Below are 21,777 nucleotides of genomic sequence, written 5' to 3'. Positions count from 1 at the left end.
AGGAAAATAAACGTGGTAAAAAATGAAAATAAATAAATAAATAAATAAAGGAAGTACTTCGCCTGTATTATGAACGAGTGTAAGATTCAATGACTCGTTTCCATGCGGCAGGGAGGGGCAGATAAGTAGTAAGCCAGGTAAAAAGACATCATTATTTTGTGATGAATTCTTCCTCGCCTGCAGCGTCACAATGTAAAGCTGCTGCAACTAATGAAGGAGCGAACCTAACAAGGTGACAGAGTGAGGAAGGCGGATGGAGCACTGACAGATCCCCTTGTGTCCCTGTGGTGCTGAGGAAGCTATTAGAAGACGTATTGTTTTTTTTTTTACAGGGAATAAATATATATATATATATATATATATATATATATATATATATATATATATATATATATATATATATATATATATATATATATATATATTATAGTTTATCTGTACTGTTCTTTCCTGAAAAAATGCGTTAGAACCAGAATAGTGAAGCATGTGGAAACTATGATTGCTACCAGTGGTTCGTCCTTGAGCTGGTTGTTATGACGCATGTTACAGGTGATAGCGGAGTCCTCATTGTGCTAAATCGTAAGTTAGCTTTATTACATTCATCCAGTGTCGTGTTTCCATAAGTCTCTCTCTCTCTTTCTCTCTCTCTCTCTCTCTCTCTCTCTCTCTCTCTCTCTCTCTACACATAAACCAGGCTGATATCGCTCTCGTATTGTACGTGGTAATGAGGAGGGCCAGGAAGCTTGGTGTGTGCATCGGTGTTCAAAAAATACCAAACCGTTCCCGTTTTAGCATTCTACGCAAACAAAGTGTCATATAACTGCTTGTCACCATCCGCCAAACCGCCAGTTACTGTAGACGTAATAAGACAACTAACACGCCACTTCACCATGCTAATAGGCTGACGAAAATTTGAAAAGTTGTTATACGATCCTGAGCTCGCCTCTCGTAACTCCTCCATCTTTCACTTATCATTACTCTATCTGTTCATCGTAAAATCTCCACGTCACCCTCATCAGCGATACTCACGTGATTCGTTGCACGGAAAAGACCTAGACAAATGCATGAAAGGAAAAGAAAACGACTGTGCACCACACAAGGGTGAGGACAGAGATAACTACCATCCAGGCGTTTTCTCCTTGTCTATTGGTGTTGTATATTAATTATTGCTTTATGATCCTGATGACTATGGGACGAAAAATTAATCATGAAAGGTTTCAATCCTGAGGAGGTGGAGATCGTGCACGACGGGAGGGTGTGGGAGCTGGGCGAGATAGTGGGTCGAGGCGGGTTCAGTTACGTGTACCTGGCTACCTCGTCTGACAGCGAGGAGAGGCTGGCCTGCAAGGTAATCCGCCACCACTGGTTCTTTTCTCTGGCCTTCGCAAACAACATGCTGAGGGCTGAGTTGGAGTGTGCTTCGAAGCTTCACCATGAAAACGTCGTCGACATTCTGCAGACGTACAGCTTTCCCAAGTACACGCTGCTGCTCATGCCGCTGTACGAGCTGGGGTCTCTACAGCGATACCTGTGGTCTTGCGAGGCCAACCTGGATCTCACGCACGTCAGGTGTATCTTCAGGCAGGTGACGAACGCGCTGCAGTACGTGCACATGAAAGGCGTTGCTCACAGAGATATCAAATTCGAAAATGTCCTTGTGAAGGGTCGCTTTTCAGACACCCACCCGCATTTCATCGTCGCTCTTTGTGATTTCGGTCTGAGCAAGAGGGTCCACGGGCTGACGGGCTCCATAGCGGGCACCATGTACAGCATGGCGCCTGAAGTGATGGGTGGCGAGTACTACGACCCATACAAAGCAGACGTGTGGTCCCTTGGCGTTCTTCTATACATTCTTCTTCAGAAAAAGCATCAGTATTGGAAAATCAGATATAACGACATCTGGAATCACAGACAAACGAACTGGAAAGAACTGCAGGTGTCCGGCGAGGTGCGTCACGTACTTACCACGGTACTCAATATTTGCGCCGTGTGTCGCCTCTCCGCGAGGGACGTGTGGAGGCTGCGCTGGGTGCAAGAACCTCATCCAACTATACCCGACACACAATAAGTATTATCTAGTTTCCACCTCAGACGTACACTCAACCCCGCCTGCGGCTCTTCTCCAACAACGCTGCCCGTAATAACCTCTGCACACCAGAGCTCGGGTTGCGGTTCCTCCTTTCCTGCTCATATTCCTGCTCCCTTTTAATTCTCATGACGTAACTCCTACTGTTGCTGGTATTCACTCCTGCTACTGCTACTACTACTACTACTACTACTACCGCTACTACTAATATTACTATTACAGTGAATCACTATTATCACCAACAGTACCATCACCACTACGTTAGAGAGAGAGAGAGAGAGAGAGAGAGAGAGAGAGAGAGAGAGAGAGAGAGAGAGAGAGAGAGAGAGAGAGAGAGAGAGAGAATGTACGTATACCCCGGGCGTGTTGTCTCTCATTGAAATGGACGTAGAGACGGGAAGACAAAAAAGAAAAGCCTGCACATTGCCAATCCATTTTCCTTTATTGCAGAAACTCCCTATAGAATCACTAACAACAAATCACTATCAGTTATCAGTGGAAAACACCCCGACGACGACGATGACGACGACGACGACGACCTGTGTTTGGCATTATTATTTCCTCCGGGAGTTGAGAAAGTCCGTCATTCAGTGGATCACACGCATCACTTCCACCTAACATGATAACACACTGATTTTTTTTTTTTTACCTCCTCCCTGCCAGTCATCCCCCCACCAGACAACCAGAGAAGAAAACCTTAAAAAAAAAAAGAATAAAAGAACAGGTAGTGCAGCCTCGTTTTGCTTTTATTATTCAGGAAAAAAAAAAAAAAAACATACGTATGAAAAATATACATCGAAGAGGCCGAAATGTATGTAATGGGGACAAAGCGACGGCACAATACATCATGTTAATTTCTTTTTAATTCCGGTGGTAGCATTTTTTTTCACACACAGTCTTTCTCGGTGACACAAATCCACGACCATACCTTGGGTCTGTGATCTGCTTCAGTCCATTCATGAGGAAGCGAGAGAGTGAAGGAAGGGACTGAGAATGATGAGAGTGAACTGGAAGAGGGGAGAGGGGAGAGACACTTAAGTAGGATGTGAAGAAGGATGATGGAGGGAAGAACAAGGAAGGAGTTGTAAATGGAGTGGACCGTCTGCTGCACCGTCATTATCAAATTCATCATCACCACTGGCTATCATTATCACGCGTTCTTGGCCAGCGATAAATAATGACATGGCAGCGCCTCCCACACTGGCGGGCGCGTTTCAACACTGAAGGGGGAGTAATATTGGTTGTCACATCAAACAGTCATGTACTTCGGGGTCAGGAAGGGAGGGAGGGAGGGAGGGAAGGATGCACTCACGAAAAATATCAGTGACGGACATAAATACTGCACGGGTATGGTGCTTTTAGTAATTTCCGGCACATCAGTGAAGCATGTGGAGTCCTCGGTGTGTGAAAGAGAGAAAAAATAAAATACAAAATACAAAAATAACACGGATCATAAAGAATGGTAAAGTTATATTACGAAGCGAATACATGAATGAAGAAAGTAATTTATGCGGTAAAACAATCGTTATGTTCTTTCACGTGTCAGTAAATAAAGGAAAGGGAGAATGCATTAAATTTTTTTCTTTTACATATATTTCTTTGAGTATGAAAACGATGATCGAATATTATTTTGTATGGAGCTGAGATGAGTGTGTGTGTGTGTGTGTGTGTGTGTGTGTGTGTGTGTGTGTTCTTTCGCTCTTCCCCCTTCCTCGTCTGAATAAAAAAAGTATTAAGAAAATAAATATGTAATACTATTTCCTTTAACACACACACACACACACACACACACACACACACACACACACACACACACACACACACACACACATACACACACACGAAACTCCAGGTCTTCCATGCTGTGTTGCCCTTTACTAGAGCCACTCTTAAGTAGGAAAAAAAAAAAAAAATAATAATAATGTAACTCCCGTGCTGCAAAACTTTCCCTCGACCTTCTCTCGCATTTACCAGACTCTCTCGGCTCAACTTTAAGTAAGCCTCACTACAGCTGCTTCTTGTCGACTTTAAATAACAAGACCAGAAACGCTGACAAAGTAATGTGAACCCCGCCTTCTGAGCGTTTTGTGTGTGTGTGTGTGTGTGTGTGTGTGTGTGTGTGTGTGTGTGTGTGTGTGTTACCCCTATTCGCGTTTACTGAGATGATTATGTACACAGTGATCAATCAGTCTTGTACACCAACACGCAGTATCATATGTATATATATATATGTATATATATATATATATACTTTGACTACACACAGCACCTACTTCTGAACATAGTTACATAATATATACATTATTATCGCAACAGTGAGATATACACAAAATAGGAAGGTTACGCCAGCGGGTGACGGCCACACACAAGGAACACTCATCTCCCGATCCGCGGCCCGGGATGGGGGAGGAGGCAGGTTCGAGTGGACTAAGAAATGAAGAGGGCAAGGGTGAGTGGGAAGTCAAGTGATGAGAGGGCTGGGCAGAAGTGAGAAATGGGGAGGAAAGAAGACCTGGGCATTGTTTATTAGTGTAAGGGAACTGTTTATTGGTGTAAGGCATGGGGTGAGTGGGACGGGAAGGGGCGGGGCGGGCCGGGACGGGGCGGGCGTCTTAGCGGCTGCCCGGCGTGACGGTAGTGTTACGAAAAGTGTGTACGCCTACATGATCCTTTCTCCGTAATTACAGTAAAATATTCCATTTACAAATATAAAGTCTAAGCTCTCCCTTACAGGCTATGAAGTATATATATATATATATATATATATATATATATATATATATATATATATATATATATATATATATATATATATATATATATATATATATATATATATATATATATATATATATATATATATATATATATATATATATATATATATATATATATATATATAATATCAGGCATGGGCAATCGATTTTCGAACTTAAGAAGAAGGTTTAATGTTGATTTCCTTTACAGCTGTTTTATATATATATATATATATATATATATATATATATATATATATATATATATATATATATATATATATATATATATATATATATATCTGACAAGTGAACAACCACAGCGACGGGTTCTGGTGTTGAGTCTGCAGCAAACACTCCTACAGACACACAAAAAAATCAACTGTGTAATAAATACATAATTTGTTGCAATGTGGGAACCTATTTTCTTCACTTACCAGAAAGTTGTAATCATAATCTGGTAAGTATAAATTATCATTTAAATTATTACCAGAAAGTTGTAATCATAATCTGGTACGTATAAATTATCATTTAAATTATTAATAAGTGTATTTACATAGTGGTCCATCAAAAGATGTGTAACCAAAATGCCTCATTCATATATTCAGTGTGTGTGTGTGTGTGTGTGTGTGTGTGTGTGTGTGTGTGTGTGTGTGTGTGTGTGTGTGTGTGTGTGTGTGTGTGTGTGTGTGTGTGTGTGTGTGTGTGTGTGTGTGTGTGTGTGTGTGTGTGTGTGTGTGTGTGTGTGTGTGTGTGTGTGTGTGTGCGTGTGTGTGTATGTGTGTGTGTGTGAATAACTACATACATGTACAATCAAGAATGCTAACATAACCACAATCCCGCCACCCAGCACAGTGCCAGTCACGCGCCATGAACGGCTGGTGAGATCCTGATAAAATTCCTCAATAGCTGCCATTTGATGAACCACTAATTTCAGTGAATTGATCAGTCGTCTCAGGCATTCGGTCTCCTAACCTGTGAAGACCATTTCTGAACTTCTTAACACCTCCAACGCTACTTTCACACACACACACACACACACACACACACACACACACACACACACACACACACACACACACACACACACACACACACACACACACACACACCTATTTCACCCTTATCACCTTCAAAAATCATACATTCACAGGATGCCTGAGCGTGCCATCACACACGCGTCCCAGCAGCGCTGAGTGCCTAAGGGGCGGTGCCTGGCGCGCCGCGGTTCTCCCTCGTCATGGTTTATTGATGCGGTCAGGCGGTACTGAAGCCTTGGCTTGGCGTCCACGTACTGGGATTGATTTTACTCTACGTTTTCTAAGAAAAGAATCCACACTACATTACTAAATAAAATCAAACTGAATAATATTACTCAGTAAAATTAGTATTAAAATGTTCGCCAATTAACATTGCCATATACCTGATACATTTGTGCATATATATATATATATATATATATATATATATATATATATATATATATATATATATATATATATATATATATATATATATATATATATATACTGCGGTTGAGGAGGATGGGGATGTCGATATGTGAGGTGAGGTCGCGTCCCAGAGGCTTGAGGGCGCGGCGGGAGTCTCCAGCTACGCTTGGGGTTTAACAGCAAGTATAAACAGGACACAGCCTTCAGTGGAGGCTGACCGTCGCGGGATTAGCATATCATCTGAAGAAGTGTCGAGTAAACAGGGGGAGCAGCGCGGGGAGGCAGAGAAGCCCGAGGGAGGCAGCTCGCCCTAGTGACACCCCACTCTTGCCTTTGGAGGATGACGGTGAGGAGGAGGAGGAGGAGGAGGAAGAGGAGGAAGAAGAGGAGGAAGAGGCAGGTGCCGCTTCCTTTTCTGTGTTGGTCTCTTGCTGAAGGCCGGCGGGGTTTTCCTCTGTAGCGAACAGTGAAGTGTCAGAAAAAGAGCAACTTAAAGGAAATCTAGAGTCCCATTTGTTAGCTACCCTCTGATCTAATGTTATGTCACCACTACAAGACAGGAAACCGTAAAAGTACAGGAATAAGAGTATTACACTGGAAAAGGAGAGAAAAGACAGAAAGATAGAGACCCTGTAGCAGCACACCACTCACTCTGGATGACGGTGACCACCACGGAGGCGGCGGCAGCATTGGAGGGCACGCAAGTGTAGTTGCCTTCGTCTCGCCGCGACACTGACGCCACGTACAACTTTGACGCCTTGCGGGTGTTGTCCACGGTCACCCCGCGCTCCCTGCCAGGCGCATAGGCAGACACAACAATGAGTGAGGTGGTGCTTACAACTAGATGTGAAGATAAAACTTAAGAACATGAGAACATATTAAAATAAAGGAAGCCGCAAAAAGTTGTCAGGTGTCATCCTCATCTGTAAATTTATCTAATGTTTTAAAGCTCCATAATGAATTAGCACTGACAATCTGATTACTTAGTCTATTCCATTCACATACCGCTATTCCAGAGCCCATTTCCTCCTACTATTTTCTAATTTGATCAAGCTTGAATCCATTACTTTTTGCCATATCCCTATTACTGACCCTCAGAATTTGCCCCTAACACCTGAGGTTCGCATTGGCACACGCGTGACGGAGAGCAGCGGATCCTTACTTGTCATAGTTGATCATCCTCTCGCCGCGGTACCAGAACACGTACACTGGCGGCTCGGTGGCTCCCTTCAGGAGGCACACCAGCTTCAGGGACGACCCGTGGTGGATGTACCGCTCCGGCGTGCCCATGATCTCCGCGTGGGCCTCTGCGGGAGAAGGAAACCCATTAGTGACTTCTGCGCAGCCCGCCTGTTACCGTCACTCGCGCGGCACATTACCTGGGGACTTTTTCCGTCTGGCGGCGATATGCATGCTCATCTCATTTTCTCATGGAAAAATTCATCCGGTCCAATTAATTTTTGTCACAAGTTTTATCAAATTCTGATGGACGGTGAGTTTATTTATTCCGTCTGCGGCCGCCGCGTCTTTCCCAGGAGCCCGAGGCTTTTTTGGGCGACCGACTTAATGACGCTAAATAATCATATTTACTGCGGCCTCGGACGCTCTTGGGGACGAGGCGTATGGAATAATGGGAAAAAAAAGTAAAACTGACTCTCTCTCTCTCTCTCTCTCTCTCTCTCTCTCTGAAAGTGAAGGGAGTCCACGTTATGAAAACAACAACATATTGATTTAGTTATGCCTCACAAAACGACGCACTGAAGTGTTACGGAAAGAGAAAATCGCAGAAATAAACCATGCAACCTTCCCACTGCAGTGAATGTTGGTGGCATTAAAAAAAAAAACAAAAAAAAAACGGACTTTCCGGTTCATTTAGTCGATTAATGAGGATTTTCATATATTTTTCTACCCATACAACTCAGATATTCTCACTGATACGGATAGGAACAGGGATAGACAGAGAAACAGAAACAGACAGCGAAAGACAGAGAGAGAGAGAGAGAGAGAGAGAGAGAGAGAGAGAGAGAGAGAGAGAGAGAGAGAGAGAGAGAGAGAGAGAGAGAGAGAGAGAGAGAGAGAATATGGAGGGGAACAGTGGAAGGACAACACATAGAGTCAACATCACTTCCGGATCAATTTTGCAGCGCGACAGGAGAACACAAGCCATTCTGAGAAAATAGTTCCATGGCGAGCAAGTAAAGAGTAAAGGGGTAAATGGGAGAACGGGAGGGCGCAGAGAGAGAGAGAGATGGAGGGAACCAGGAAGAGGGAAGGGAAGTGAAAAGAAATGTACATGCAAATAGAGGGAGGGAGAGAGGGAATGAGTGAGGGAAGGGAGTGAATGAGGGAAGGAAGAGGAGGGAGGGACTTGGAAGACGAAAGAAGAAACAGAATGGAAAGGTCGAGAGAGAGAGAGAGAGAGAGAGAGAGAGAGAGAGAGAGAGAGAGAGAGAGAGAGAGAGAGAGAGAGAGAGAGAGAGAGAGAGAGAGAGAGAGAGAGAGAGAGAGAGAGAGAACGTAGGATTATGCCCCTCAATCACTCACACCATCAAAGTTAACGATGATGAATGATGAGCACCAGGCACGAACACTTGGAAAGCCGCCCCTGCGTGCCTGATAGACCCGGCCGCCGCATCATTACCCCGCTTACTCACACACTCATATTACCAAGACATCACGGGGAAAATTTGCTGTGAAATCCTTGAAGATGAGAAACGCTTATTTTCCGAACGCCTTTGCTAAGCTTATCCGCTGAGTGGAAAGGATAAGAGAAGGGAGAAGGAAGCGAGGTGAAGGGAAGGAAGGATAGTGAAGGGATGGGAAGGAAAGTTAAGGAGAGAGGAGGTATAGTACGAATGGGGGAAAGACAAAATGGTAAGGAAAGGGAAGGGAAAGAAATGAATATCAAGGGAAGAAAAGGAAAGAAGGGAAAGGAAGGGCAGTGAAGGATACAGAAGGGAAGGAGGAGGGAGGGAAAGTTTTAGAAAGGGAAGCGAAGGGAAGGAATGTGAATGAAAAGGAAAGGGTGATGAGAGGATGAATGATAAAGAAGAAGATAAAAAAAGGAGAAGGATGTATGGTAGGGGGAGTTCATGAGATACAAAACGGAGGAAAAGGGGAGAAGAAATGAATGGTATAAGAAAAGAAGGGAGGAGAAGAAAAGGGAAAGGAACGAAAGGAAGAGAAAGAATGGACAAGAAAAAAAAGGAAAGGAAATGAGACGAAAATAAAAAAAAAGGCGAAGGAAGAAGAGAGAAAAAATAAAGTCAGAGTAAAATATACACAACAAAAACGGAAGAAATGAAGTTAAGGCAAATGAGAGGAAGATAAGAGAAGCGGGGGGGGAAGAAAAGGAAAGGAGAGTGAAGAAAGACTAAGGAAGGAATGAGAGAAGCTAGGCAGAGGCAGTGTAGTGAAATGAAGGCGTGAAGCAGCAGGGTAGGATAAGCCGACGAGGGAACGAAAAGAGAAAATGAAAAGGAGCGAGACCCAAGATAAAAAAAAAAAAAAAATACAAGATAAAAGGAAAACTCAAGTGAAAAAGAAAGAAAAATGGAAATACACAATCAAGAAAAAGGAGAATAAGATTACAAAATTAATTAAAGAAAAACGATAAAAGAAGATCCCCTAAAAAAAAAAGGAAATAAAAGATAAAAGGAAAACTCAAGTGAAAAAGAAAGAAAACAGGAACACAATCAAGAAAAACGAGAATAAGATAGATTAATCACACACACACACACACACACACACACACTCACCGACGACATGTAGGTTGACCATGAGCAGCTGGGGCGGGTGGGAGGACACCTGACACTCGTAAAGGCCTGCGTCATGCGGAGCCACGTAGCGCACAGTCAGCATCCAGTCAGACCCGTCCATGGATACCTTGACCCCCACCCGCGCGTCGGACGAGTACACCTGGCGCCCCACCGTCAGCAGGTGATAGTCCCGCCGCCGCACCCACGACACCTGGGCGCGGGAGGGAGATTAAGGCTCGTCTTTCTAAAGGGTTCAGTTTAAGGTACATTTAGGTTTGTGTTTTTAAGGGTTTCAACGTAAAGTAGATTTAGAGCCATATTCTGAGAAATCGTTATAGTTTCCCCTTTTTTCTACTCTCTCTCTCTCTCTCTCTCTCTCTCTCTCTCTCTCTCTCTCTCTCTCTCTCTCTCTCTCTCTCTCTCTCTCTGGGCACATGATTCCGCTTTTGCAGCGTTTAAACTAATCAACCTATCCATCTATCAACCAATCAATTCTCTCTCTCTCTCTCTCTCTCTCTCTCTCTCTCTCTCTGCCACACTCACCATGCCGTCGCCGAGTGGGGAGCTGAGGCGGCAGGGGAGGGTGGCCGTGGCTCCCGCCTGGGCAGTGATGTCGCTGTGGTTCGCCTGCAGAAAGATGCCATTTTTGCCCAACAGACTGCTGCCGTAGCCTCCCAGGGTGTTGTGCGAGGTGCCCTGGGGACCTGCAAGGGACGCCGCGCCTTAGAGGAGGGACTAAACACGTCTGATAGCAAGCTTAGTGGAGCTCACAAGCCGCCGGCTGTAAAAGTCCCCAAGAATTGTTGAGTCAAAAGAAAATGTTGGCATAGAAAAGTACAGACCACGGAATGTACTCAAGAAGGGTCACCGTGTGTGTGTGTGTGTGTGTGTGTGTGTGTGTGTGTGTGTGTGTGTGTGTGTGTGTGTGTGTGTGTGTGTGTGTGTGTGTGTGTGTGTGTGTGTGTGTGTGTGTGTGTGTGTGTGCATGAGCCCCCTTGTGTGTACGTGACTGTGAGCAGATGGAAGGAAGGGCTTACGTGCTCGTGGTTTCAAGAGCGTCCCCTCACCTGCTCCCGGATACAGGTGAGACGGGCAGGCAGGGACCACGCAGGGCAGGCAAGGTGAGGGAGGGTCAGAGGAGGCTATTTAAACACCTCTCCCTTTCTTTCTTCTGCCCTTCTCACACCTTGCTCTTTTTCTTGCCTTCTGCTACCTTTCCTACTCTTTCTTTTTCATATTTTTTCCATTCCCTTACCTTTTCCTTCTTTGATTATCATCCTTTCTATGTCTCCTTTCTTGTACCTTTCTCTCTTTATATTTCCCATTTTCTTTTTTCCCCTCATACACTTTTCCACTCTTTCATTATCACATATTTCCCCTCCCTTCTCACACCTTTCTCTTCCTTTCCTTTCCTTCCTCTCCTCACACATTTTCTTTCCTTCTCTTCACAAACAAACCTCTCCTTTATTCCCTTCTCCAACCTTTCCTTCCTCTCCTCACATCTTTGCTTTCCTTCCCTCCTCCCACCTTTACCTTACTCCCTTCCCTTACAACTTTAAAACACCTATACTAACCTGCTCTGACCTACAAAGTCCTGCCACTGACTCAACCCGCGTCACCCCTGCTGGACCCTTGTCGCCACCCGCCGCCAGCAACTCAAAAGTGTCTCTCTCCTACGTCGGGTAAAACTGCGAGCGAATACAAACCTTCCCTGCTTTCATTTTTCCCAGGTCTTGGTAATTTTCAAGCTGTCGAAGAGCAAACGTCAATAATGCGTGTATCTCCAGTATAATGGGAGCGAGTCTCATTTTACTCTGCTTTCTCAGCGAAATTTTTACAAGAATCCAGATGAGAAAAATCACGCGCGCACGTCTCTCTCAGGTGAGGGTCAGGCTTGTTAACGAACGGATGAAGCGAATAACTAGCTAATGGTGGAGAGAGAAAAAAAAAAGGGGGGGGAGAGAAGTGAAATAGAGGGGGAAGTGGACAGGAGAGGTAAGAGTGAAATTAGGGAAGAAATGGGAGGGTTGGAAGCGAAATGTGAATCAGAAATAAAGCTAGAATGTTGAAAAAAAAAGAGATAATTGAAATTAAGGGAGGAATGGGAGGGTGGGACGCGTGAGGGAAAGGATAAAAAATAAAGCTGGAAGGTGAAAAAAAGAGGGATGAAATTAAGGGAGAAATGAGATCACTGGAAGAGGGAAAGAAATACGAAAAAAAAAAAAAATTAGAAAGTTAAAAATGAGGGAAATTGAGACAAATGGAGAGGAATGAAAGAAAGAAAGAAAAAAAAAAAAACGGTTCGGAAGACGAAATAAGAGCGATGGGAGAGCAAATTAAAGACTCAAGCAATAAGGAAGACGAAAGAAGAGGAAGCGACGGCAGACAGACAGACAGACAGACAGACAGACAGACAGACAGACAGACACACACACACACACACACACACACACACACACACACACACACACACACACACACACACACACACACACACACACACACACCCGCAAAAATCAAGTAAGGAAAAAAGAAAAAAGGTGAATGCGGGACATCAGTAAAAAAAAAAAGTAAGATCGAGGTTATAGCATTCGTAGCAAAAAAAAAAAAAAAAAAAAAAAATGAAAAAAAGTAAAATAAAATAAAAAAAGAAATAAGAAAAACCCAACCAGAAAGGCACTTCACTACAACATTTCACTCTCCCTCCCTCTCTCTCACAACCCACGGAAACTGATGCTCGAGGCGTGCCAGTATTCCTCTCCTAACGAGCCCTGAACGTCCGCTACCCCTCCCTGACCCCGTGAAAACCCTCCCAGATCTCTCCTCATCCCCCTCCTCCTTCTCCTCCTCCTCTTCCTCCCAGGGTGGCGGAAAAGGGAAAACATCAATATTTGTACAATTCTGATCGGGTAAGTGAAATGGGAATGAAATCGCGGGTTTCATCTCCGGGTTTGTGTTGCTGCTGTTGTGTTTCTGCCGTGTCTTGTTTTGCCTGGTTTTCCTCGTGGCGTACAGCGGTGGTAGTTTATGCTTTTTTTTTCCTTTTGGTTTTGTTGTTTTAAAGGAGGGAGAGGGAGGGAGACGGAGGGAGGGAAGGGATGGATAAGTTTTTATGTTTTAACTTTTTTTCTTGGTCTGCTCGTCTTGTTTTGGTTTTCGCAGCATTGTTATAACGTTACTTGGTCTCTCTCTCTCTCTCTCTCTCTCTCTCTCTCTCTCTCTCTCTCTCTCTCTCTCTCTCTCAGTCCACAGCGTCAAACCTTTTTTTTCTTCTTCTACTTTACTTTTTCTTTCTTCGCGTGTTCTTGATCTTTATTTCATGAGCGACCTTTATATTGTACTTTGTTATGTGAGGCATGATGAAAATTTCCGTTTGGTTCGCCCCGGCAGGAAAATAAAAATCGAAGGGATTGAAAACGGGAAAAAAAAAAAAAAAAATTGGGAAGGAAGGATGAGAAAAAAAAGTATTGGTGAAAAAAGGGGAAAAAAAAAAAAAAAACGGGAAATTTGAGGCGGTCTGAACCTTCATATGCAAAGAGAATCATAAATTTTGACCCAGAACGCAACTGCCCCTTAAACTTTTATGGATTTACCTGCCGCGTATTTGCATTTGATTATTAGGTTGGACGTGTGCGTGTGTGTGTGTGTGCATGCATGTATGTATATATCTATGGACGTATGTATGTATGTATGTATAGCGTATGCTTTGGTATACATAACACATCGTGAGAGTTTGTATATGTATTTTTTTTTTCTGCTATGTATTTATCCACAGTATTCTATATTTTTTGACCTTACCTCTCTCTCTCTCTCTCTCTCTCTCTCTCTCTCTCTCTCTCTCTCTCTCTCTCTCTCTGCCTTATTTATCCATACCCTTCCACAATTCACAAACACTACTACTACTACTACTACTACTACTACTACTACTACTACCACCAGCACCACCACCACCACCACCACTACAACTACTAAAATAACCACACTACAGAACCTGCCAACCCTAAGCCACCGCACAAACATATTTATTCATAGGTAAGCGGGGTCTGAAGCATCATCATTTATCCAGCAGTGTTACCAATAAAAAAAAAAAAAAAAAAATTGCGCAACAGTTCATGGCTCTCAGGTTCGCGCCATCAATCTTGTGGGCAGCAGAGGATCGGGAAGGACAACAGGTACGGGAGAAGAGGGAGGGATTAGGATTAGGATGTAGTGCGGATAAAAGACTGCTGTGATTGGACGGTGATTGAGTTATGGCGTCGCAACAATGAGGTCACACAGCGCGGGATTAGGTTATGAGCGCGCGCTGCCTCTTCCACTGGGGAACTGGTGATGGTCTTCAAGCCGAGTATTGCTGTAAAGTATTATGCCAATCGTGCCTTAACAGAACCGTAGCAAGAGGTAGCGATGGTGTTGATGAAAATTACGTAACGGCAATAACAGTGGATAGTAATGATGATGGCGATAAAATTTCTATTATCTTACATGAGTGATACGTCAAAACAACATAACCAGTCATCTTTTTCCGACGAGATATGCTAAATTAACAGGAAGTTTAGGGTATTGACCACGAGGATGGGAGGAGACCAATAGTGAGGGGGAAGAGGAGGGGGAGGGGGATGAGGAGAGGTAGCAGCAGTCACAAACAACATAATACGATTCTGTTGTAATGGCTGAAGGGTCGGTAGGCATAAATGAGTAGCTTGCTGTGTGTATGTGTGTGTATATCCACTGTCAAGATCACACACACACACACACACACACACACACACACACACACACACACGGCCAGGCACATAAAGGCACCAAAGAACAAGGTTGGGAGAGGCTTGGGTAATGGAGTGAACCCTCGCGCTGTCTTCCCTCAACACGCCCACTGAATACATATCGTGGTCGGGGAAGTACGCCCGAGCACTAACCTACGTACCTACTTGTGGACTCTGGGAGGGAAAAGCAGAGGGGTAGAGAAAAGAAATAACAAATGTAGCGTTCATAAAGACAAAAGCACTCACGAGAAATAGAAAAACGAGTGGAAAATACTTAAATTCAGAGTTCATTATTAATACTAAGAGTTCATTGCAAGAAAGAAAACGGAGGAAAATTAATAAAATAGTATATATAAAATAGTCACCCTATGTCCACCGAGGTCGCGTTTTCTTACTGGGGAACAAGAGAGAGAGAGAGAGGAGAGAGAGAGAGGAGAGAGAGAGAGAGAGAGAGAGGAGAGAGAGAGAGAGAGAGAGAGAGAGAGAGAGAGAGAGAGGAGAGAGAGAGAGAGAGGAGAGAAAAAAGAAGACTTATGTAATGCTTTTTACAACAACACAGCAGACAAAAGTGATATTGTGTGTCTCAACGCGATGCTGGTGTCCCTTTATGCCGTGGCCCCCCCTGTCAGATGCACCACCCCCTCCCTCCCCTCACTTCCCAGCACGACGGCCCCTCAGTCCACCACCTCCCCACCCTAGAACGACGGCTCCCAGGTCCCTCTACCCCTCACTTCCCCAGCCCTGCAAGACATCCCCTCAGTTCCTCACCCTCCCACCCCACCCCTCAGCACATCCTTCCTCACCCCCCATCCCTCGTGACGTCCTCTCTCACCTTTCGGCTTCCCTGAGCACCAGTTGCCCTCTGTCACTCCCCATTCCCCCTGATCACCCCCCCTGCACATACTGCCAGTGTCCCAATAGCCTGACAGTCGTCGTTCTTTGGAGTAATGTTTCTTTCTCTCTCTCTCTCTCTCTCTCTCTCTCTCCTCTCTCTCTCTCTCTCTCTCTCTCTCTCTCTCTCTCTCTCACTCTCTCTGCTGCTTGTTTTTCAGGCATCCCCCGCATCCTTGCCTCTGCTTCCCGCCACGCGCCCCCAGGAGGAGCTGTCAGTCCCCAGTCACCTGCACAATGGATAACTTTCGGTACTCGCTGTGGGAAGACCGAGCCAGAGGCGCTGCTTCTCTCCACCTGTCACACTCACGCCGCTGCTGAGGGCGAGGAGCTCCCGTCTGATTACATGCTGCTGGTTGAGTCTTGCCTGCTGCTTCCTTCCTTCCCTCTCCTGATTGCTTGCCTGCTTGCCTACTTCTTCCCTTTCCTTCCTCTCTCCCTACCTCCTTTCCTCGCCTGCTTGTCCACTTGCATGCTGCTTCCCTCCATCTCTCCCTCCTTCCTTCTCTTACCCGCCCGCTTGCCCACTGCTTCTTCTCTCCATCCCTCCCTACTTTGCTTCCCTCTCCTTGCCTGCTTGCTCGCCTCTCACTTCCGCGCCTGCAGGTCCCTCCTACCTCCCCTCCCACATCTCCCAGACCCCACGACCGCCTGGTGGGGGGCGGCGGCAGCAATATCCTCGTATTTCACTCCGCTATTACTGTCCCTCGCTGTAGAATTAAAATGCAGAGTACACGTTTTACGAATGCTCTTCTGGAGTTGGCGGAGAGAGAGAGAGAAAAAAAAATACAAACTGGTAAAAGAAAACAAACAAATGGAAGTACATGATTCAAGAAATGCATATTTTGCTATTTTATTTTATTTTATTTTTTCTTCTCTCTCTCTCTCTCTCTCTCTCTCTCTCTCTCTCTCTCTCTCTCTCTCTCCGAAGGGCAGTCCAATGCACGAGTCTGTTTATGACATGGGCGACCTTTTCTTCCCTTCCTTTTTTTTAACCCCTTCCTCTCTACCTCTCTTACTCTCTCTCCCTCCCTCTGTCTTGCACCCATAAAAAAAAAAAAAAAAAAAAAAAACTTGCAGTCCGCGACCTGAAGGCACAACACTTTCTTAGGCAGCACAATGGGGCGACGCGGCGGGTTGTGGCCTCTGATCCAGTCCTCCGTAATGGCCCGAACGTTGTATCCTAAGGGGACTCTAGGCGGGGCGGGGAGAGGCAGGGACTTGGGGAAAGGTCCTGGAGGGTGAGAAGGTTGGGTTGGAGAGAGAGAGAGAGAGAGGGGGTAGAGAGGACGGTGGATGGAAAGGAGCAATGAGGGTGAAACACGAAAGGGTAGAAGAGAGAGGGAGAGCAAAATCGAATGAAACAGATAGAAGGGAAGGAAGGAAAGGAGTGAAGGAAAGGGAAGCGAAACTAAGTGAAATTGAAAAAAAGGGAAGGAAAGGAAGGAGGAGAAGGAAAGAGGAAAGAAGAAAAAAGGGAAAGAAGGAAAAAAGGGAGTTTGGAAGAAGGAAAAAAACGAAACAGTATGAAACAGATGCAAGAAAAACAACACACAAAAAAAAAAAAAAAGGAAGCGAAGCAGGAAAAAAAAAACAAAACAAAAGATGAATCTGAAGAGGTGTGAGTTTGACAAAAAAAAAAAGTAGAAAAGGGAGAAAATAGACGAAAGTAAAGGAGGAATATAGAAGAGTAGGAAAGAAGAAAGGATGGGGTGGGGAAGGTGAGGGAATGTGAGCTTGGCAAGAGGAAAAAGTAAGAGAATGGGAGGAGGGGGAAACTTAAGGAAAGTAGGAGAGAGAGAGAGAAAAAAAAAAAAAACAGATATAGAAGGGGTAAAAAAAAGGCGGTGAGGGGAAGAAAACAGATGGAAGGATTGAGTTATGGAGGAAAGGGAAGAAGGTAAAAAAATAAACACAAGAAAAACGAAGGAGACAAGTATGAAGACGGATTCTGGAGGAGGAGGAGGAGGAGGCAAAGAAGAAGAAGAAGTAGTAGAAGAAGAGGAAGAAAGAAAGAAGGAAAAAAAAAGAAAAGGAAGAACAAGAACAAGAAGAACAAGATATTAAAAAAGAACAAGAACAAACAGAAAAACAAGCAGGAAAAGAACAAGACTAAAACAAACACGAGAGAGAGAGTAGTGGGGGTAAGAAGAGCCCATCTTTACTGGCTAGGTGGGTAGGTGGCAGCTAGGCAAGGATCAACCACCCCACCACCCTACCACCCTCGTGTCGCCAGCATGACGAAGTAGGAGACTGTACGTAGGAATAAAAAATAAGGCTGAATTCCGCGTCACCTTTAAGGATTGGAAATATCTGAGCGGTGTCCTTTACTCACTTCGTCACTTGCCCCCTACGCTTATTCTCTCTCTCTCTCTCTCTCTCCTCTCTCTCTCTCTCTCTCTCTCTCTTCTTTTTTTTCTTTGCTTCTTTCGATCTGTTTATGTTTTTTTTAGATATCTTTTTAAAACTTGTATATCTTTACCCTTTTCTCTCTCTCTCTCTCTCTCTCCTCTCTCTCTCTCTCTCTCTCTCTCTCTCTCTCTCTCTCTCTCTCTCATTTTTTATCCTTCCATCACGCCAACATTGAAAGTGAGAGTGAGAATAAAAGAATAAAGATGATTTTGTTAAAAAAAGAAAAGATTAAAAAACTGATGATAAACGCAAAATGGATGTGGGTACGAAATTAAATAAAGATAAATGTAAAGAAGAAAAAAAAACACGTGTTGATATTTGATTGCAATTCTAACAGTCTTTATACTTTAGACTTCCACTTGCGCCGTGCCTAAAGAGCTTTTTCTTCTTTTCTTTTCTTTTTTCAAACTTTACTCAACTTTATTCGTCCATTAACGTTTATTAACACACAAAGGATGGCCACGGCTGGGGCGAGAAAATGAAGGAGAATAAAAGAATGCGTATTTTTTTATTTGGAGGAAAGGTTGGGAGAAGGTGAGGGGCGGGAGGGGGGGGAGGATAGAAGGAGAATGTTATATTAATCACGTGGTTGTGTTTTTAGTATCAAAACTTGCAAAGACTTCCTCGGCATCGTCCGCAGATTATGAGTTTTCTCTGTTATCTCACCTCGGGATAATTAACTTCACTAACGAACCTATTACGTGTGCAAAATTATCACTCTACTTTTTCCAAACTCTGTCCTCACTCCGCCCCACCACGTCCCCTCCTCCTCCTCCTCCTCCCCGTCCCCTTACTCAGTTATTTAGGGTGAAAAATATATATACGCATATCGTACTTCATTATTACACACACACCAGGTTTTCTTTCTTTCTGTCTGCCTGACTGTCTGTTTGTCTGTTTATGTCCGAATGTCTGCATGTTCATCTCTGTCTGTCTGTGCCTAGGTCCATCATTCCATCTCTCTGTATGTGTAATTCATTTGGTCTGTTTATCTGTCCATTTGTTTATCTTAATATATATCTGCCTGCCTATATTTGTCAATCTCTGTCTGTTTGTCAGTCTATATATGTCAATCTGTCTGTCTGTCTGTCATTCTAGATCCGTCAATATCTCTGTTTACCTGTCTGTGTGTCCGTCTGTGCCTCACCTTTAGCCATGCTGGGCAGCACAGTGAGCAGCGTCACGAAGACCTGCAGCCAGCTGAAGCACGTCTGCTTGTGGTGCGTCCCCTGCGAGGTGGGCTGCTCCGGGCTCGTTCCCCAGTGGTAATGCAACGACCTGGACATGGGGGTGAGGGAACCACCACCCCGGGAGGCTCTCCGCTCGCACGGCCTGGCGAGAGAAGGCTTTACGAGCCCCTGGGGAGAGTAGGTCGGTGTGACACCAACGGCGTAACCCTTTGCACCGGGGGAGTGTCTTACTGAGGCGCCTCGCTCGCCCTTCATGACTGTTCGCGTTCTAAAAACAAGTAAAAAATTTGAGCCACGAATTCAAGTGAAGTCAGGCGGTGTGGACCTGGTGAGAGTGGTGCTTTCCATTTCCTGTGGCTTCTGTCATTGTTATACTACAATCCACCGACTTGTTTACACGGACTGCAGCAAGGGTCAGGCCGCCCACGCCCACACCCACACGCACACACTCAAAAAACGCTACGTGTGTCTGTGACTGCAACTGTTGTCCTTCCCTCCTCGTCTTAAAGTGAGAAAGAGATATTTTGTATTTCCTTAAAGTTCATTGTTCACGTATATAAGAGAAGCTCATTGTTATGCCGAGTCAATAAAACCAACTGTTGCTGAACCTCACAATTCCTTTTTGTCCCCGCCAGCCGTGTTTTGCAGACGGTCAGTCACTCGTGGTAATGGAAAGCTTTTCTTTCTTCCCCGTTGCTCTAAATAACATATTTTTCTTATTCCCCATTGAGCGTCTCGGAACTCCCGCCTCAGCAAAGTCCCGGAGGCGTGACGGGGGCGTGGGGAGGGCTGGAGTGGGGGAGGCTAGCCGCTCCTCTCCGTCAAGCAAGTCCCCTCACGGCAGCTGGGGCCTCGCCGCCTCGCTGCCTCGCGCTGCTCTCGGTGCTCGCCAACTCAAACCCTCTGGAAAAAAGAAACGAAAGGAAACTATAAAAGAAGTCTGGTGGAGGAAAGTTAAAACAGTAGAAATTTATAAATATACACGTGGATGAAAGATTTACAGCTTACAACTAAACCTCTTGCAAATATTATGATGAGAACGAAAACACATTCCAACACTCAGTCCTCCACAACTCGGCACTCCGCTGCACAGTGCATGTTTGCCCCGGCGCTGTGTTTAAACTTTACTCAGAAAATCGGGTCCACGGACAATGCCATCCACGGAGGAGGAAAGTTACAACCCAGCTGGGCCATCTGCTATACCGGGCAGGGCATTTACCTTCACAATAACAACAATAACAGACAGGCAGGCAGTAACACTTTTATCTGAAACAAGAGAATTCCCTCCCCCGGTGGAAAAATAAACATATACACACAGGTGCATGGAGTTCCTATATTATTTGTATTGACATTCAAAATCGGGGAAGTAATAACAAAGACCAGGGAAAATACATGTAAAAAGAACGCCAGGGCACTCCGCCTCACCAATAACACACATCATATTTTCCGGACACTGTTAACGGGGCGGATTAGTGCAGGCGGAAGTGTAAGATAAAACGATAGTACTCTCTCTCTCTCTCTCTCGTACCAGGGCTTCCCACTACACAGTTTCTCTCTCGGGAACCTAAACCTTTACATAATAATTCATAATTGTAATTCACGGGTACTCGCTTCCGTGCTGTGAGGAAAGGTGCGCACTACAATGGTCAAATAAACGATCACAGCAACGAGGACCGTGGCGCAGGATTGTACTGTATAACGGGAACACATCAAAGCAGTAGAAAGGTAACTGGGTAATTGGTACACCGGAGCCTTGGATTGCCGAGAGGGAAACGACAAAACAGTAGAAAGATAACTGGGTAATTGGTACACTGGTAACTGGAGCTTCGCATTGCTGGGAGGGAAACACCAAAGCAGTATAAAGGTTACTTGTACACTGGGGGCTTTGCAACTACGAGAATCAAGAAGCTTTACACGGCAACTCGATCTGTTCCTGACGCCACCAGCACCGCGCGCACGTAAAGCAATATTCAATGTTATGGGAAAATAATAATAAGACTAATCAATCTACGCTGTAATTTCATTCATTAAGAGAGCGTCATAAAAACGAGCGACACGAAAAAAAAAAAAGTAAAAAAGTGAGAAATATTACGAAAAGAGTTGTATTAATTTTATTTCTTTACAAACAAGCTGGTTCATCATAAAAGTAATTAATAATTTCATAATTGGGGGAAAAAAGTTAAAAAAGAGGAGAGGATGATTGGGGTAAATGACAGACAGACAGACAGACAGATATAGACAGACAGATAAAACAAACAGGCAGACAGACGTACAATAAAGAGACAGACAGACAGACAGACAGACACTCACACACACACACACACACACACACACACACACACACCACACACACACACACACACACACACACACATTGACCTCTCATGACCGCTGTGCAAACACTCAACCTTTGCAAAAATATCACAAAATCCTTTCCTTCTGCTCTCGTTCTTCGTCCCTTCTCCTTACC

At 44.5% G+C, this 21,777-nt stretch overlaps 2 protein-coding genes across 2 annotated transcripts; one reads left to right on the top strand and one right to left on the bottom strand.

Annotated features, from left to right (window-relative positions):
• The first annotated feature begins 719 nt into the window (after positions 1-719).
• On the top strand, positions 720-2,213 carry LOC135102608 (serine/threonine-protein kinase 33-like). Its single transcript, XM_064007868.1, has one exon. The coding sequence runs from the start codon at positions 1,208-1,210 to the stop codon at positions 2,066-2,068; it is 861 nt and encodes a 286-aa protein (XP_063863938.1). The 5' UTR covers positions 720-1,207; the 3' UTR covers positions 2,069-2,213.
• Positions 2,214-5,482: 3,269 nt separating this feature from the next.
• LOC135103091 (obscurin-like) lies at positions 5,483-21,255 on the bottom strand. Its single transcript, XM_064009077.1, has 6 exons — positions 19,265-21,255; positions 10,595-10,755; positions 10,052-10,262; positions 7,456-7,600; positions 6,945-7,084; positions 5,483-6,747 (listed from the first exon to the last, which is right to left on the bottom strand). Exons 1-6 carry the CDS (start codon positions 19,560-19,562, stop codon positions 6,530-6,532), a joined length of 1,173 nt encoding a protein of 390 aa, XP_063865147.1. The 5' UTR covers positions 19,563-21,255; the 3' UTR covers positions 5,483-6,529.
• Positions 21,256-21,777: the final 522 nt, after the last annotated feature.

This window comes from Scylla paramamosain, chromosome 8 (assembly GCF_035594125.1).
Source record: "Scylla paramamosain isolate STU-SP2022 chromosome 8, ASM3559412v1, whole genome shotgun sequence".
Taxonomy (NCBI): Eukaryota; Metazoa; Arthropoda; class Malacostraca; order Decapoda; family Portunidae; genus Scylla; species Scylla paramamosain.
This window is presented reverse-complemented; position numbering and strand designations above follow the sequence as displayed.

Coding starts and splice junctions, on each gene's coding strand:
- LOC135102608 (XM_064007868.1), top strand. CDS start 1,208: ATGAAAGGTTTCAATCCTGAGGAGGTGGAGATCGTGCACGACGGGAGG.
- LOC135103091 (XM_064009077.1), bottom strand. CDS start 19,562: ATGAAGGGCGAGCGAGGCGCCTCAGTAAGACACTCCCCCGGTGCAAAG. Junction 10,756..19,264: donor GCTGCCCAGCATGGCTAAAG/GTGAGGCACAGA, acceptor CGTCCCTTGCAG/GTCCCCAGGGCACCTCGCAC. Junction 10,263..10,594: donor CCCCACTCGGCGACGGCATG/GTGAGTGTGGCA, acceptor TCCCGCGCCCAG/GTGTCGTGGGTGCGGCGGCG.